This window comes from Malania oleifera, chromosome 4 (assembly GCF_029873635.1).
Source record: "Malania oleifera isolate guangnan ecotype guangnan chromosome 4, ASM2987363v1, whole genome shotgun sequence".
Classification (NCBI taxonomy): Eukaryota; Viridiplantae; Streptophyta; class Magnoliopsida; order Santalales; family Ximeniaceae; genus Malania; species Malania oleifera.
Window position 1 is genome coordinate 109,680,528 of NC_080420.1, and position 20,305 is coordinate 109,700,832.

The 20,305-nt window shown below is 35.3% G+C and overlaps 1 protein-coding gene across 1 annotated transcript in view; it reads left to right on the top strand.

Annotated features, from left to right (window-relative positions):
* Positions 1-13,272: 13,272 nt before the first annotated feature.
* Positions 13,273-20,305, top strand: part of LOC131153046 (bifunctional 3-dehydroquinate dehydratase/shikimate dehydrogenase, chloroplastic-like) — a 118,665-nt gene continuing 111,632 nt past the window's right edge. The window contains exon 1 of the mRNA XM_058105070.1: positions 13,273-13,955. Within this exon, the coding sequence (XP_057961053.1) occupies positions 13,741-13,955 (215 nt within the window). The 5' untranslated portion in view covers positions 13,273-13,740. The remainder of the gene's footprint in view (positions 13,956-20,305) is intronic.

Sequence of the window (20,305 nt, forward strand, 5' to 3'; positions counted from 1 at the left end):
CTGTTATCTGAAAATGTGGAAAACAAGTGTCGGTTAATTACTGAGCTTTAAAATGTAAAAAAAGGTTGAATCGAGAGCGTTTGTGCCTGTTAACACCACTAACTGATGAAAAGAAAAATGCATGAAAGATTGCATGATTACGGTTGTGAAAATACTGGAACTGCACATGTTGTTATGTTTTATTTTAAATTATATATATGATTGATTGAGACCACAACTTGTTACTAAAGGAGTTGAAAGACATTCCGAAGGAGTTGAAAGATACTCCAGATTGTTTGAGGCTTTAGCTAGAGGCGCGGTTCCGTTACTTACTGAGGTACGGTGCAACCACACATATGAATTAGTGTGGGTATCGAGATAGTCGACTTGCAGGAGTGTATGGGGCCACTGGTGAAATAATAGACCAGGTGGGGCAGTCGCACTATATCTGTGATGCTAGACAATGCTTACACAAACAAGGCTTTGTCAAAGTTATTAGTGCACAACCCGTACCATAGGGATAATTAGGCGTATTATTGAAAGTTCTAAAGCTGGTTATTGTCTTAAATTTTCATATACATGATTTAAAAATTGAAATGGGCAAAGTCACAAGGTTGAGTTGTAACGACCCAAAAAATAATGATATTTAAATAATAAAGAGAGAGGGAAATGGAAACAGAAATAGAAGGAGGTAGTAGGTTTCATTGACGAACACAAAGCATTCGACGATGACATTACATTTTGGTTAGAATAACCCAAAAGATTTTTCACAGGTCCTCGTCGACGAACACAAGGAGTTCATCGACAAGAAGATACTGAGAAGGATATTTGAGAAGTCTGAAATTCGTAGACGAAGGTGCAGGTTTGTCGATGAACTTTCTATAGGACTTGTCGATGAGGTGACGTGGCTCGTCGACGAATCCCGTAATATAAATAACCCTAAACTGATTTTAATCACAGAGATTTGCCGTAAACCCTCTCTCTCTCTACCCCTACAACTCCTCCCTCTTCTTTCTTCGATTTCGGCCCCATCAGTCGCTGGATCGACGATCTAAGGCCACCACGATGCTTCTAGCGGAGTTCTCTGCAAGTCTACAGGAGCGAGTTGTCGATGGGACGAAGTTGGAATTCATCCCAAATCCAAGGTAAGGTCTTTTATTCGGACTTTGGATTTCTAACAATTGTGAGAAATGTAATAGACGTAGAAATAGTAATGTTTTGTTTTGGGATTTATGGTTTTCAGGGTGTTGAGTGGAAAACCCTGCGGGTGTAGGACCCGTTACAGTAGGAGGGTTTTAGCAGAAATCAGGTAAGGGAAATATGCTATGTTAGGTAATTTTACTATATTTCAGTATAAACTATATGTTTTTATTAGATAATTATTCACGATAGAAATTTATATAGTTTATCATTTATGTATAACATGTTTAAAATTACTGTGTGACTTGAGAATATGGATATAGTAAAGAAACATGTTTTACAATATTTTCAGGATATGATTTACAGAATATACAGCTAGTGATTATGTTTTATAGTAATCACAGAATACCATGATTATACAGTTTTCAGTACCATGACTTACAGATTACAGTTCAGTTCAAAAATACAGATGATACAGTTATAGTTTATTATAGTGTTATGGTTAATACAATTATTACAGAATCATGGTAAAACAATTAGTTGTATATGGAAATATATTATATAGTATCAGACCCTGTTGGACCATAAAGTTTACAGAGCACGGTACCGTAGCTACATACAGTTTATAGAGTGCAACCACCTATTCAGATAATACGTGGTAGTAGGTCAATCGTATAGTGCCCTGACGTGGACAGGCTCCCCATCAGATATGGGTTAAGGAGGGCAGATCAGACCGAGGGAGTATAGTGGTTTACCCTGGTCGGCCAACTAGGGTAGATCCCGCCTACGAGCCGCACAACCCTGTTATGAGGGGTTAAATCATGACACACAGTTATCTATAGGGAAGTTTTCAGTTATTATTATGTATATACAGATTTACAGAGACAGAAAGTATACTTATTTATATTAGAAGTATTTTGAGTAGAAACTTAAAATATAGATATGTTAAGCAACATGAAAATGGGGGTGGTTTTTATTACTTATACTATATTTACAGGTTCAATTATACATGATTTTTATAACAACATATTTTCATGGTATTATAACTCATTTGCCTCACGCTAGTAATAGCATATTTCGTCTTATTGAGCGTTGGCTCATCCTAATTACTTTAACATTTTTCAGGTGATCCAGGTAGGCGAGCAAATCAGGCTCGCAAATAGAGGGGCCTCGATATTGCCCTGATAGTAGTGTGAGTATTTTTGGGAGTATTTTTGTATAGCCCTAGCTAGTTGATGATATTTCTGGGGATCAATTATATATGTATATTTTGGGAAACAATTTAGCACTCTAGTATTGTATATAATTATATATGGCCATGTTTATCTGATTTTCGTATCTTGCTGCTTAGGTTGATGATTAGGTTTAATCCAAAATGGTATCAGAGCATATTAAATGCCATGGTATAAAAATTAAAAAAAAAAAAAAAACCCAGTTAAATAGCAGGTCATTATAACTGTGGGGATTTCGTTTGCCAATCATCACCAACCCTTGCTAAGAAAACACATCATTAATATCAACATAAATCTCTGAATTCATACTCACATTTAATATGCATAAGTTTTGATCTCTGATTCCATACTCACATTCATAATTATTTTTAATAATTAAACCCGAGAATAGGGAAGATTACCTGTAACAACCAGGAAAAAAATAATGGTATTTAAATAATAAAGAGAGAGAGAAATGGAATCAATAACAGAAGGAGGCAGTAGACTTCGTCGACAACATTGCATTTTGGAGAATATAATTTCAAGGAATTTTCAAGCTTTGTCGACGAATACAGGGATTCGTCGACGAAGGTCTTCAGGATCTCGTCGACTAGGTCCTATTTCATCGATGAGAAAATTCCGAGCGAAGGTTTTGGGCTGCTCTGAATTTCGTCGACGAAGGGTAAGGTTTGTCGATGAATTTACTGAAGGACTTGTCAACGAGATGACGTGTCTTGTCGACGAATCTGGCCCTATAAATAGTGAAAACTTGAATTTTTATCATATTTTCAGTGCCCTCTCTCTCTCCTACGGTCCCTCTCCCTTCTCTCTTCGATTTCGGTCCCGCCAGTCACCGAATCGGCAATCCGAAGCCACCACGACGCTCTTGGCGAAGTTCTCTCCAAGTCTGCCGGAGCGGATCGTTGGTGAAACGAAGTTGAATTCATTCCAAATCTAGGGTAAGGTCTTTTATTCAGTTTTTGGCTTCCTGGCAGTTGTAGGAAATGATGTAGGCCAAGAAATATTGATGTTTTATTCTGAGATTTATGATTTTCAGGGTGTTGAGTGTAGAACCCTGCAAGTGTTGGACCCGTTATAGTAGGAGATTTTTAGCAGGAAACAGGTAAGGGAAATATGTTATGCTAGGTTATTTGAGAATGTTTCCAGTATAAAATTATAAATGTTCCACTAGAGTATTCTTTATAGTAGAGATTTATACAGTTTATCAAATATGATTAATATGTTTTAAAATTACTGTGTTGCTTGAGAATATGTATATAGTATAGAAACATGCTTTACAGTATTTTTCAGATATGTGTTTTACAGAATATACAGATTGTGACGCCACGATTTTCATACAATTTTTTTTTCTCAATATCAATAATAAATAAATAATCATGTCATAAATCTACTAATCGGTCACATCAACAATCCTATTATCATTCATACGACCCGACTCGCAATGGGTACCAGGTAAAAAGTATTTTATTATACAACCTAACAGCGGAAGACAATATATACATATCAGTCAGAATACAATACCCAGAGTATCAATATACACATATACACAATACTATCTCATATCCAAAAACAACACAACCCTAGGGAATCACACCTCCCTAGTCCAAACTCACCCTGTATATCAGGGTCCCAGCTCCTTATGATCACGGAGCTCTATCACCTGGTCTATCTCTGTCCCCTAAAAAATTTAGATAATTTGGATGAGACACATCTCAGTAAGAAGGAATAAATTATTTACAGTGTGTGCCCATATGAGTACATTTATAATACACTTTACTTTTCAAATCACCATTTCATCTGAGAAAATACACTAATATACACATTCTTATAATCGTATAGATATACAACACAAGCTTTTATAAGCTTTAAAACCATTTATCAAATTCAATTATATCCAACACATAATTATCCGCAAAATTCCTAAGAATAAGGAAGATTACCCGCACATACAGGTAGCTTCCCTCTGTCCTAACACGTTATGCAGCCGAATATGGTCACATCTGATACCTATCAGGGCACTCACCTTACTCAGTAAGCCCTTAGGCGGAGAGTTTCACTTCACCTTAATTATTTATATTATTAACACACGCGGTTCCATTTCTCAATTTTATCATTCTTTATTTCTCAATTTCCATTATTTCTTTCATTTCTCATTTTAGCCAATTTTATCATTCTTTCACTTTTCATTTCCACTTTACTTTCCGGCTCATGAGTATCCTCGGTATCAAATACCAACATCGCGTCTGTAACTCATGGCCACCCTGAGGATCTTTCTATACACATCATGCTTCCCCCCATGATCAAGGATGTGCGGCCCGAAGGCTGGATCTAACCGTGGTTGGCCGACCCAGTTAGATCAAATATCATATCACATATTGCGTCTGTAGTACGACTGGCCAGCCAATAACCCTGATCCGGACTCAGGGAGCCTATCAACCCTACGTAATGGCACAAGTGACTGTCACGCCACACACTCCAAGAGTCTGTGTGGTTGCACTAACACCACTAGCAACGGTACCGTACTTAATATCATAACCATCCAACAGGGTTTGCCACCACATACCCGCAATCATTATGCGGTATTGGCATTTTATCATTCACATTTCACATATTTTCACATTTCTCATTTTCATATTGCAGAATTGACATTGCAATATTTTCATTTCACATATTCATATTTCAATATAAATATTTTCAACACATTTTATCATTTAAATGATATTTTCTCAGTTCATAATTCATCTCATCTCATACTTTCATATGCATATATTATTTCACAATTACTCAATATTTCTCAAAACACATTTCCATATTTCACCTTTCTTCATTTTCTCAGAAAATACATTTCTTGCACATTTTACTTTCATCATTTCCCACATTTCAATTTTCATATTAAAACACATTTTAGTTTCACATATTTCACACGGTAAATCATCTAACTCAGTTTAAACATTTTTTAATATAAGTCACATGCCACACAAATTTCATCTGATATTTATATCATAATAAATTTTAGGTAAAATAACATACGTCATTTTCACATATTTCTCAACCCATAATTTTCATAAAAAAAAAAACTGTAATAATTTATTCCCCTTACCTGACTTACTGAGAGTCTCACTAGAATCCTAAATCCTACACCCTTGGCGCCCGAAATTTAACTCCTATAATTTACATTTTCCTCAGATTAATTAATTTATTTCTCCAAAATAATACCCATCTAACCTTTCCTAGACTCCATATACCTCAAATTAATATTTAAACTATTATTTAACACCCCCACTTAATTTTTTAAATTTTGCTTGCGGGTCCCAAAATTACACCCGCGGCGCTCACCCCGGACCCTAAATTTCAGAAATCCTATTTCAGCCCCAGATGCTCAATATTTTAGTATTTCCTAAATTAATGCTAATTAATTAAAAATAAGCCCTTTAATAACCCCCCCCCCCGTACCACAAATTTGGGGTTTTAGCTCGACATGCCCACAAGAATTCCGTCCTGCTAGACTTGTAGAGAATCATCCCTAGATTCTCGTGGTGGTGTTCGTTCATCAATTGGGCTTATATTTTGCAAGAAATTAAAGAAAAAGGAAAAAATGGCTTACCCAAGGGAATATGCTTACGCCACTCTTACCACCGATTCGCTCCGGTAGAAATGACGGTAGCGGCGAATGGAGTCCAGTGGTATCTTTGGATTTTCGATCGGGTGAAAATCTGTCACGAAATTAAGGAGAGAGGGAGAGAGGATGAGAGGAGAGAGAGAGTTAAGAGCTGCGTTGCAGTAGAATAAAGAAAAGAAAAGAAAGAAGAAGAAAATGAAGGGGGGGGGGGGCGTGAATCCTTCCAGGATCCACCAGAAGCTTCCTTAAGCTTCAGGTGATGTAATATATATATAAAATTAATATTAATAATAATATATTTTATTAATAAAAATAAAAATAAATTTAAAATATTTTATTTATTTATTTTTTATTTATTTTAAATCCAATTAATTAATTAATTAATTATTTATTTATTTATTTATTTTATTTTATTTTATTGGGAATCATTCTACTAATCTTCTATAACCCTTTTTGCGGTTATTACACAGATAGTGAATGTATTTTACAGTAGTTACAGAAATACCATGATTATATAGTTTTATAATACCATGACATATAGATTCATATTTAATTACAAAAACACAGTTGACATAGATACAGTTTCCTACAACGTCATGGTTTATACAGTTATTACAGAATCATGATAAAACAGATAGTTGTATATAGAGGTGTATTATATAGTATCAAACCCTGTTGGACCATACAATTACAGAGCACGGTACCGTAACTACATACAGTTTATAGAGTGCAACCACCTATTCAGATAATACGTGGTATAAAGGTCGATCGCATAGAGCCCACGAGTGGGCAGGCTCCCCATAAGATATGGGTTGAGGAGGGCTAATCAGACTATGGAGTATAGTGATTTATTCTTGGTTGACCAGTTAGGGTAAATCCCGCCTACGGGCCGCACAACCCTGTCATGAGGGGTTAATCATGAAACACATTTATCCACAGGGAAGTTTACAGTTATTATTATGTTTATACAGCTTTCTAGAAACAGAAAACATATACATATAGTAGCAGTATTTTGAATAGAAACCTAAAGTACAGAAATGTTAAGCAACAGGTAAAAGATGAAGATTATAGTTCTAGTATTGTGCTTTACAGATCCAGTGATACATGACTATATAGTAGTAGATTTTCTCTGTATTGTAGCTCAATTGCCACACACTAGTAATAGCATATTTCGTCTTACTGAGCGTTGGCTCATCCTAGTGTTGAATCATTTTTCAGGTGATCCAGGTAGCTGAGCAGACCAGGCTCGCAGATAGAGGGGCGTCATACTGCCCTGTAAAAGAGAGAATGAGTATATTTTGGGAATATTTTTGTATACCCCTCACCGGTTGAGGATGTTGGGGTGTGTATATTTTGGGAAACATGTTAGCACTCTGGTATTGTATTATATATAATTATATATGGATATGTTTATTTGATTTTCTCTTCTTGCTGCTTAGGTTAATGATTGGGTCCAACCCAGTATGATATCAAAGCATGTTAAATATCATAGTATATAAAAAAAAAAAAAACCCAATTTATTAAGCAGGTCATTACATTACCTGCCTATACAAGTAGTTTCACTCTACTCTAATACCAGTATCAGGGCACTCATTTTACTTGGTAAGCCCTCAGGCTATGTATATAGACAAAGTCTTCAAGAATAGGGAAGATTACCTACCCATACAAGTAGTTTTCTTCTGCTCTAGCATCAAACTGAAAATACCAAGACACTCGCCTTTCTCAGCAAGCTCTTAATAGAAAGTTTTACCTTGTCATATATATATATATATATATATATATATATATATATATGTATTATATCAGCACTCTTATCCATACAAAACAAATATCAACACATGGTCCACACACGACTGGTCCACATGGTCCACACAAGACTGGTCCACACAGGACAATCATCATCACATGATCCACACAGGACTGGTCCACACAAGACAATTATCATCACAGATCACATCGTGGCCCGCACAGGAAGTACTAACCACCAGTACAAATCCCCATGTCCTACCTATAGTATATCAGTAGAACAACCTCTTCAGACCTACTAATGCTCTACCCCAATATATAATTACAATATACGAACTCATTAGGCCTATCAACGTATATCGTGATTACATCTAGACAATATAACAAACTCCTCATGTCTGTCAATGTTATATTGTGATAAACACGAATAACCATACAAAAATCTATACACACATATCATATTTTTAATCACGCTACAATCTCAAGTAGCAGTATTCACGATCAATCAAGTCAGTATTCACAACATGCTAGAATCCACAACTAACCATTGTTCACAATTCAACAATATAAATCATCATCCTGTATTCACAAAAACCAATTAAATTGTAAAAGTTGTATTCCTGCCACACAATTTCTTTCCCATATATATATATATATATATATATATATATATATATATATATATATATCAAAGGTCAATATTTTCCCAAATGTTCAATTGTTCAATAAATCATACCTAAACATATATATTTTATATTTCCAAAATAACCAGTTTAAACTTTAATAAAAACCTTACTATAATTAATTCCCTTTACCTGGTTTTCCTAGATTACGCCTGGGGAAATCCTGATACGTCGCTTGTAGCACTCATCCGAACCCTATTTCAAAAACCCGAGTTTATCAACCCAAACCTTAATAAAATGCTATTTTATCATTCCCTAGGCCCTTTATACTCCATATCATCAATGGAATTTAAAAATACCCTACTTACCCTAGTTTTGGAGTAGTTCCCAAGTACTCCAAACTGAAATTCTGCTTCGTGTAAGTAGTTAGGATCAACGTGGTAGCTTTTGATCGTCGAATCGAGGAGAAACGAAGCCAAAATCTTAGAGAGAAGGTGGGAGGGCCGTTTAATAGAGAGAGAAACAGAAGAGGAGCAAATTTCCTCATTGAAAATGTGATTTTTCGCATATTTACAGGTGGCTAGCCGGGTGGCCTCATCGACGAGCTCAAGAAGACCATTCGTCGACGAGACTGAGGGTTCGTTGATGAATTTTAGAATATCTGGAACCTCTCTTGGTAAATCTTTGCCGACGAGACATGCAGACCCGTCGACAAGACTATGCAGGTTGTTCGTCGACGAGTTAAACTACCTCGTTGACGAGTGCTTGCTTAATGCCCCTTTTTAATTTTTCCTTTCCCTTTCGTTTATTCTCCCTTTTCTCTTCATTCATTTTCTTTATTATTTTAATAGTTAAAATTTTCCGGATCGTTACACTCTCCCTTACTATATGTATATCTACAATTTGCTCCCCTCTACTTTATGCATATAAGGTGTAAAATTATTTAACTATATTTTTCATATCTATTAGAGTTTTAAGAAATGTATGCATGTTGGTATTACAATTCTATCCTCCTAGAAAACAAATTTTCCACCCTCAAAATTTTACGTACCCAATTTGAGAAAAAAATATTGATATAAGGTTCTCATTTGATTCTCATGCTCCTAGGCCACCTCCTTGACTATATGACTACATCATAACATGCTCACTAAGAGAATGGTCTTATTTTGCAATACTTGATCTTGATGATGAGTATAATAACTAGCTCCTCCGTATAGAACAAGTCTTCTCCTTAATGAACTAGATTAGCTTCTAGTACATGTGATGGATCTGAAATGTATTTTTGTAACATGGATACGTGGAAGATATCATGCATTTTTGACAACATAGGTAATAAGGCTAGTCTAAATACAAGAGGACCAACTCTCTAGTTAATTGATAAGGACCAATATACTATGGGCGCAACTTCCTATGCTTCCCAAACTGTACCGCATCCTTCAATTCCAAGGTGATATATGTAAAAATATCTTGTTTGCGACCTCAAATTCTAGCTCTCAGTGTTAATGGTCAACTTAAGTCTTTTGTCTACTCTAAGCACCTTTTAATCTCTGTTGAATAACTTGAACTTTATCTGTTATTTGAACTATCTTTGGTCCAAAGAATCTCCTCTCTCCTACCTCATTCCAAGACAAGGGAGATATCCATAGAGAATTGTGAAGAGAGTCAAGAAATCAATGAATGAAGAACAGCTAATGAAGAACCAATCAAAATGATGTCATCCACATAGAGCAGAAGAATCACTATCTCAAAGTGGGATCACTAGATAAATATCGACGGATTAGCTCAATTGCAACTAAAATCCAATACAATTTCACTTCATGGCACAACAAAAAGAAAGATCTATGTTTCCATCAATATAAGGTTTTACACATTAACATTCCTATAGTAGACTAAAAACTATATTATTCCAAGCAAACTCAACCAAGGGCATCTCAACATCCCAACTATCATGAAGTCCACAACACATGCTTGCAACATGTCTTCTAAAGTTTGAATAGTCCTCTTTGATTTCCCATCTATTTGGGGATGACAAAAAGTGTTAAACTTTAACTTCGTACCTACATTTGCATGCAAACTAGGCCAAAAATGAAAAGTAAAATGAGAGTCTCAATTCAGCTCAATGTGAAGAGGGACACCATAGAGTTGTACTATCTCATCTAGATATAGTATCACCAACCTATTAAGTGAAAACATAAAAGCAATGTGTAGACCTCGTTAATTCTTTATCATCCAAATAGCATCACAACCACGTTAAATATGAGATAATCCTATGAAAAATACATAGTAATCTCTTCTTACTTCCAAATTGGAACCAGAAGGTTGGAGAGCCCGCATCGATTGCCAATGCTCTGCATTGATATACTAACAAATAGGCTTATATCACAAAATCTAGATATATTTCTTTTCATTCCTAATCCTCAAGTTATGTTGTCATATTGTCCTATATATCTTGTTGCTTTCTTCATAAACCATGTAGACAGAACTGTGACTAGTGAGCTTCCTTTGAAAATATCCCCTCACAATTTTGTTGACATGTCTTAGAGACTTGGACCGAGATTTGCTCAAACTACCTCAACTCAAACAACAATCGAGAAAAAGTGGTTAAGATTTTGGTGTTTTTGTTTTTTTTACTAAATTAAGATTATGAAAAAAAAAATTCAAAAATAAGGTCAAGAATAAACAAATTACAAGAATGGAATTGTTCGCATGTTTACATGCAGGCAAAGATGGGAGTCACAAAACTCATCAAAATGTTGTGTCGGATTTTTTTGTAGACCAACTGGGCGAAAATGTGCAATGTGGGTTAGGGGGGGGCGTGGGCGGTGGGGGGGGATGCAGTAGTTGGGGAGAGGGAGATAATGTGTGTATATATATATATAAATATATATATATATATATATATATATATATATTCTATGTGCAAATACAATTATAGAATATATATTAAAATAATTATATATGTATAATATTTAAAATAAAGGACTACTAATAATAAATATTTATAAATTAAGTATAATAATAACACAAAATAATAATATGTGTATGATATTAATGACCTTTATATAATCAATTAATTACACTACAACTAATAATTTACAAGTTAAACAACAACAATAACAATAATAATAATAAGCTATTCACTTCCTACACTGGAAAAGTTTTTTTTTTTTTTTTGGGGTACCCAAGGGACCAACTGTTGTTCAAATGTCCTATTATCAAAGAACATCCATGAAAAAAACGAACTCTTAAGATGTCAAGAAATTTTAGTAAATAGTTGGAGGGGCTAAGCTGAATTGTTTCTCTTGATATATAAAAGCAAAGATGGAATCATAAGCAAACTTATACTAGCTACTGTCATCTACTTTGTATGAAATAAGAAAGTCTATACTATACTTCACTAATTTAGAATACTAAAGAGTTGTGGAAAATAATTCAAGATGTTAAGTTAACATTGTTGTTATATTGTTGTTATTATTGTAGTTGTTTGCTGCTAGGAATCACACTATGTCAACTACTTTGTCCTTCAATCATGGCCACCTGAGAAGAAACAAATAAAATGGCTTGAAGGACTCAAGTTGTACTTTAAGAGATCACTTAAATTCCTAAATTAAAGAAGGGGAGATTCAAATTACAACAGTAAATGTGAATGAATGAAAATGAGATGCTTACCTTCCCTGTGATCCCCTTTTTATAGTAACGAGGACAAACATTTCTTCACCTTGACATTTATGAGGTGCCATTATGTCTAAGGGGGGTTACACGCAACTCATGGGTTGCTAATAACTCATGGGTGGTTAGACAAACTATCAATTGTAGCCATCATAACTGCATTAGGGATAATTGATTATTAAGTTGGAGTGATGCGAGATATCCAATGTTACCCAGGGCCGATCTTGTGACTGCCCGCCTCTATGTACCTATTTGTCAAACTTAGGCGTCATAGTTTTGGTTGTATTAATTATTATTATTCAACTTGAAAATTATTTCTTGTAGTGCAATTAATTGATAATATAGTGATCATTAATATTATTATTTTTTATTATTATGAATAATAATTATTAATATTATACACATATTATTATGTGTTATATTTTATTATTATGTTATTATTATACTTTCTTTATAAATATTTTTTATTAGTTAATATTTTTAGTAATCCTTTATTTTTCATTTTTAATATTATACACATATAATTATATTAACATAATCATTCTACTATTGTATATGCACATAGTACACATATAATTATACATTATAGATACATGCCCATTATCTCCTCTTTGTGCTGCCCCCCACCCCTCCCCATTACACACACACACACACACATATATATATTATCTCCCTCTCCCCCACTACTACCTTACTCCCCGTCCCCGAATGCGGTAAGGTACTCATTAGGCATTCCTTCTAATAGCTCAATCCTTTCGTCATACTATTTTAATTTTGATTTAAGAAATTAATTGAATTTACTTAATAATACTGTTTAGCTTTCCATATCGTTATGGTTTTAACAAAAAAAATATTTATAGTTGATTAATACCTTTATACCGATTCTTTCATGTAAAATTTAGAATCTATTAAATAAATAATATTAAATTAAAATTAAAATTTATAAAAATATTAGAAGACCTACTAACTAAATACAAAAACATACTTTTCAATTGTGTAAATTGAAATTTTTCTATAATCGTACCTTTCATAATAGATAGGCTATAAGATCACCAAGACACTAAATACAAAATCATACTTGTCACTTTTCACTTTTCACTTTTCACTTGTGCCATTCAAAGCTCATGGTGTCCACGAGTCCACATGAGAACGTGACACCTGGCATCCCTATGCTTACTTCACCAATCCCCTACACGATTCCCATGGAGTCCCTCCTCTTACTGCACCTCCATACTCACCAATCGCGGCATCACCATCACCGGGGGGCCCCTGTGCCCCACGCCGCACAAGCAGAAACGACATTGACCTTCTGTTCTTTTCGTTGAAGAGAAACTCTCTAGTGACTTTTCGGAGTTTTTACAGGCTGGATGTGCGATTATTCAATTGTTTAATCAAATTTCTTCTCTCATTGCGCACTAGACTTTCTGTCTGTTTCTATTTTCAATTGTTTCATCATTTTAATCAATCGCTGCACAATTTTCCATTATTGGGTTTGTGACATTGTCGTCAAATGGGTTCTATATATAGAATCCAAAGAAATCCAAACTGAACCCACAACCCTCGTCGGCAAACCGCATTCTCTTTTTCTCTTGCTTCACTGATCGTTTTCACTATATATAAATTTAGCTGTTCAATGCATGCGAACAGCATTGCTTGACACGCTTTTATTTTCCAGTTTTGTGCATCGTGGTTGCGTTCTTTTTTCTTTTTTATTTCTTGATCTTTTTCGCAAATGGGTGTTGTTGAAATTTCGAAGAACTCAACTACGATTTGCGCTCCGTTGATGAGTCAATCCGTCGAGCAGATGGTCAGTGACATGTACCAGGCAAAGGCGCAAGGCGCCGATGTAGCTGAGATCAGACTGGACTATATAAAGAACTTCCAGCCTCGCCGAGACCTTGAAATCCTTCTCAGAAATAAGCCACTGCCGGTGATAATCGTTTATAGGTATATAATAACTTCGTGTACAGTTCTTGGAAGTTTCTGCTTTGATGGAGTTCAATCTAGGGGGGTTTTAATTTAGTTATTGGGATTTGAACGGTATTTGGATTTCATTATTGCTCATAGGCTGTTGTTAATAGCGTTCTAGTCTTGGGGTTGACCATCTAATTAAGATAGCGCTTTGGTACTTAAGCGGAGACTGGTAGAGAGGCAGATTTATTATCCAAATACTGTAATGTGTTAAATCAAATTCCTTAAACCAGTATCCCATACCATTAGTAGGTCCATTGGTTTCCATAGCTTATACCGACCCCAACCAGGATACTACGCGGGTTATGAATTTGGGAATGAGGCAGTGTCGCGCTCAGATAATGAGGATGAGGATGTCATAGGAACAGAGATGAGAAAATAAGACAATCCTTGAGAAGCTTAAGTGTCACGTGGCATGTGAGGGAGTGTTTAATGCTTAAGGACCTAAGATTTTGATCTATAAAAGAATCAAATGATCTAGGTTGATTACAGTGAATATAAACAGAGGAAGGAAGAGAAAGAGGAAGGATGAGAGTATTGAATCGGTTCTGTTGGCCCAAGTACTGACTCAAGGGGGAGGCGGGTGAGTTAGGTTGATGTCAACTAAATTAATTTGCTCAAACGAGAAAGTTCCAACAAGTATGGCATAAATGATGCGGAAAATTTAGGATAGAGACAGGAGAGACAAAACATTATAGTGGTTTAGCCTAAAGGAGTCTGCGTCCATTCCTTAAGGAATCACCATGAGATTTCTAATTGTCCCAACATGTTTCACGGTAAAGATAAAATCAAGCTTATGTTAAAGTTCTCACCAACTACTAAGGAAATACTCCTCATGCAAGGTTTTTAAACACAATACAAAGACTACCTATCCTCGCGCATTGTTTATTTGAGTACAGCAATTCACAGAGTCCTATTATAAAAAATATTCTGCTTGCAAAGGACTCAAGTCCTGTTACATGAATTAACCTTACAAAAGGTTTATTATGCAAATGTAAGCACAAGTCAAAAACCTGATCAAGCTCAAAAGTTGAGTTAATCGTTTGTTTGCACGGCCACTCTCTGCATTATAGCCATTGGATAGACAAGGCAGAGAGTGCCTTCCAACATTCAATTGGTCAATCCAAGAACTATCTTCAAAATAAAACTTCAACACAAGAATGGAGATTTAAGGTGCTCCAATAATATAATTAAAGTCTAACTTAAAAATAAGTAAAATCAAATAAAAGATATTGACCAATCAAAAACTTTTCCAGATTGACTAGAAATATTCTATGGCATAATTAGATCGTCTCCTTGATTTAGGCAAAATAAGTACTGGAAAAATAAATGTTTATGCAAGGAATTAAAATCATTGGCTGATAGAAATAGAATCAAGCCTAAAGTCAAAGACGGTCCCCTATGTGTAAAGTTTCCACTTTCCACCAGCCATTAGATTTAAGACTAAGATTGATAGAAAAAGATTCAACTTGATTGCCCAATAGAAGTGAACTTCATTAAAATTTGGGATGTTTCAAGATATTATGTTCGAGCCTTAATAAATGTGACTAAGCAACATTTCATGATAACATAAAACTAAGGTAAACCAAAGCAATTTCTAAATTGAAAGGAGTAAAGATGCACAAGACTAAGATCAAATTAAGCACTTTCTGAATTCAAAAAATTATCTAATATTAAATGCTTGCAAGTTTATACTATTAAGTACATAGAAGTATTGGATTTGGAATCATCAAAAAAATTTTGGTTGAAAAAGAAGAGTATTATAAAGAAAGAATGTATAAGATTGGAGAATAAGAAATCCTCTAATAAAGAACAAAATAGACAAATTAGAAAAACCAAAAAATAAATATGAACAGCCAACCAGTCCCGCTGAATTGGAACCATCGAAATTAATACATAAGTTCAACATTCATCCCCTTTTGATGATGACAAACCCCCTTCTAAATTTGGTCATGGAAATTTGATTCGACAACAGGAGTTTCATGAGAACTATAATATATTTCAAATTTCCATATAAGCCTAAAATTTCCAAAGTCATGATTTCCTCCTTTTTGACCCTATGGGTAGGAAAGTACTTGTGCCCTCAATAAGACATAATCTGTTATCTCTTCGATTTTAATGCTTCGGTTGATTTAGGTATTTTTTTGATAAGTAGTAAGGACTGCTTCATGGGCTTGGTTGTCAGTAAGGTTTCTTCAGCGTTTAAATGGTGGGCATTATTGGACTGGAAATAATTGGAATGCAGATTTGGTTTTAAATTCAAGGGGTTTTGATTTTTATGAAAGGAAGTGGATTGGAAGGAGGAACACTAAAGGAATTATTTATGGGCCTAGGGGTATAATGCTCATAGATTGTTTGGACAAAGCTTTAAGCAATTGGTGTGATACCCATCCCCTTTAGGCCACGGTAAATTTAAATTACTTTGATAAATTTGCATTGTCTTTTTTGCTTTGTTTTGCATTAAACAAGTTCATACTAATCATGTTATTCATTATTTAAGTTGTGTTAACTGATATTGGAAATTCTATTTGATTTATTAGTGGTAGGAGGGGGCTTAGATGAAAGGAAATTATGAGGGATATGCTAAAACATAAACAACATAAGAGTTGGGGCGTAGAGATTAAAAAAAAAAAAAAGAAAAAGAAAAAAGATGGAGCATGCTGAAACCAGGTGTTACACATACACGCTACAAACTAGCAGCAGCCACCTGGCAGCTTCATAGACCAGCAGCCGACACCTGTCAGAGAGATGGCAGCGCTGCAGGACCCTTGTCGCCACCAGCTGCTGCAGTCCTGCCATGTTTCCAGTCTAGAAGGGGACATTTGGAAGGCAGCTGGCAGCAAGTAGCTGCTGTCTTGACCATTCCAGCCCTGCAAAGCAGCCACAACACACAAAATACCACAAACTCTTGCTCTAAACCCAAGTTCTGGAGAGAGAGAGAGAGAGAGAGAGAGAGAGAGAGAGAGAGAGAGAGAGAGAGAGAGGGCTCCCCATAAAATTCAGAAGGAAACTTAGTTTGAAGAAGCTGAAAATCAAAGTAGGTGTATTTTTTGTTTATTCATCTGGGGGTTTTGGGTATTGAAAGGGAATAGGGGGTAGAAACTTGCATAGAATTGCATCCTAGTTAGAGAGATTTAAACTTGTTATTTCTACTTACTTGATATGGCTACACCTACATATATGTTCCCTTTGGTTACAGTGGCTGCATATTTAGTTTAGTTGGAAAATTTTCATGTGATAGATATTTGTCTTGTAAGGATGATGGTTTTACTTGCTATGGCATAGCGTGTGTTTGTGTGCTGATTGAATTGCTATTATGTAAAATAGCTGACACTTTGTGAACTGTTTGAGGCTGTGATGTTGTGGGATTTGAGCAAGTAGGGATTGTGTCTCCACTGGGTGAAAAGCCCTTCCCTAATCCTAAACCTCTAGAGGATACTTCTGCATTAAGGGATGGTTGACCAAGCTGCAATTTGGCAGTTGTTTGAGATAAAATGTGCATTTAGTTGGGATGGTGTTCTTATGTTGACAAAACAAAGTGGAAATGCATGCTATTTGGATGTTTTGTGATGGTAACTTTAGATGAAGAGATTGCTTAGAATAAAAAGTATGTTCATGCACCTTATGATTATGCATGCATATAAGAAATCATATCTTAATTATTGAAATTCTTATTTGAATAAGGGGGAATTAAGAATGTCTACTGAGCTCGTTGTTGCTCACCTTATTCATTAAGAATTTCAGGTTCGAACTGAAGGAGAGCTCCACTTGTTAAGTTTTCCAAGAGACTGTCATTTTTGACATGTATTACTGTTGATAGGAAGGTGATAGAAATACTAAGCATGTGTTTTGTTGGTGGTTATGTATGAAAAACTAGGAAGTGTGAAAAATGTTGTATGTAAAATACAACCCGATGTAAAGAGCTTTTCATTGGAAGTAAAACGTTTTTTGTTGCTTTATGAATTATATGTATGTATCTTGTATTTTCGACAAGCATTCACTCTTAATGGGTCTCTAACTTGTTTCAAATGATGATTTTGTAAAATAAATTCTTGCCTAGGCCTAGTGCCTCCATCGGATTTCAGATGAAGTCACAGCCGGTCATGTGCCATAAATAGGGACGTGACAGTTTGGGGCTTAAGGGATTATGACTAATGATAGATCTTTCGGTTGAAACTTTTGTAGTTTTTTTCTTTGGAAATTTTGCCAACTCAAAAGCTCTCTATAATATAAAGAAGTGGGATTCAACATTCTTAATATTTTTTTAATCACTCAAGAAATTGGAAATTTCGTAAGATTGAGACGAACAATTCTTGTTCATCTAGAATCCATGAAAACATCACCTTTTCTCTTTAGATATATTGTTGCCATCTAAGTTGTCGCCGAGATTTGATTAATGAGGAAGTATTTTTGACACTTCTTGATCCCCTTGGTATATATATATTTTGGATAGCAAAATTTCCACGAAAGACTAAAAATGTGTAAAAGATGGAGGATATGGCATGGTTTGCAAAACAAAATAATTACAATAATTTTGCCTTCCAATCCCTTCAAAGATTGGACAGCGATAACTCGCCCAAAACCCTTAAAGAGTGAGCCTAGAATGAAGCAAGAGAAATAACTGCCAAAGCAAAAGAGAGAAGTCTTCTGATCCTTGAAAATTGTTGTATTCCTCTTGGAGCAATAGAGTCTAGAAGGTGGGATACAGTACACAAATCCATAATGGCCTCCCTCTTCCACTCTTCCCAAACCTTAAAATCTCAACATAAAAAAATCAGAAACATTTTGCGAGGTCCCACATCTTGGAAAAATTAAAAAACAAAGCATTTTGAAGATGTCTTGGTACTCAGCAATGAAGAAAAGGTGTGCGTTAGCCTCATTTGACTCCTGGCGCAGCATAGAAACATTTGGGCTGCGGGCCTTGGAAGGTCTCCTTATCTGTAGCAAGTCATTTGTATTATTGTTATTGAGAGCCAGAGTCCATGAATCTTAAAAGGAACCTTTGCCTGCTAAACAATTCAAAGGACTAGGACATAAATGTTTTAGAAGATAAGTAAAGAAAGACTTAGAAGACAAAGACCATGAAGAATCCCCAATCAAAACCTAGACATCTCTCTCGTAATAGGAATAGAAGAATCCAACACACCTGGTATGAGAGTAAGTTCATCAACCTCTCTTTCATTCGTTCATTGAAAAAATGGAAGTCCCATGAAATAGAATATGCAGCATTGTGGAAATGTGGCATATTTGCGGTCTTGTGGGGATTATAGTTGGAGCGTAATGCACAAATTTTTATGGGAAAAAAGTTAAATTGGGTACTAGTGTGGGAAAATATTCAGTATATGGCCTCTTTGTGGGGTGTCAGGTTTGGAATTTTCGGAGGTGCTAGCTTTTCAGATTTACATAGAGATTGGAAGAAGATGCTGGCTTGATGCTTCTTTGCTCATTCTTGCTTTTAGTTTTTTACTTCTTGTTTGTCCTAGAATTTTCTCAAAAGATGTTTTATCCCCCCCCTCTTGTAAATTCTTTCACTATCAATGAAGTCTTCTTTTGTTTTTGCTTTTGTTTTTGTTTTTTGTTTTAAATGATAATGCTAAATAATTAAAGTAACGGGTAACACTGCCCTTGAAGTTGGAACATTGGTGTCTTATGCTCCTAGCTTGGTAAGGTGGAATTCAAACTTGTAATGAGCTTCCGCACAAGTTTCTTCCAAACAAAGCGACTATCAACTTCAATGTGTTTCATCTGCTTGTGGAAGAATGGTTGGGGGCAATATGAATAGCAACTTGATTATAACACATCAACTCCATTGGCTATTAATGTGGGAAACTAAGCTCTTTCATTATGTTCTTTAGCCAAACAAGCTAACATATAGTGCTATGAAACAATTGTCTAACTTGGCATTTGACTAAGCCACCACAATTTGTTTCTTAGTCTTCCAGGATACCAATTACCAAATTACCATCAATAAAAACACAGTATTCGGTTTTGGATCTTGTACTGTTGGAAAGTGACCTAGCCTAGCATTGTCCCAAAACATGAGTGTGACCCCAATCATGATATAAAAGACCTCTCCCAGTCCATCTTTGAGACATCTCAATATACAAATGACTGCAACCACTTGTTATCGGACTCAGAGAATAAGAAAGTGGCCCACACTTGCTGTGAAAGATATATTTGGCTGAGTGACTGTTAAGTATGTCAATTTTTCAACAAGTCTTCAGTATCCTCTAGGTTAATCTACAAAAAATTGATCTCCATACAAGATTTGGATGCTTTTATACCCAATAATTTCAATGGCCTTATATCTTTCTTTGGATATGTCT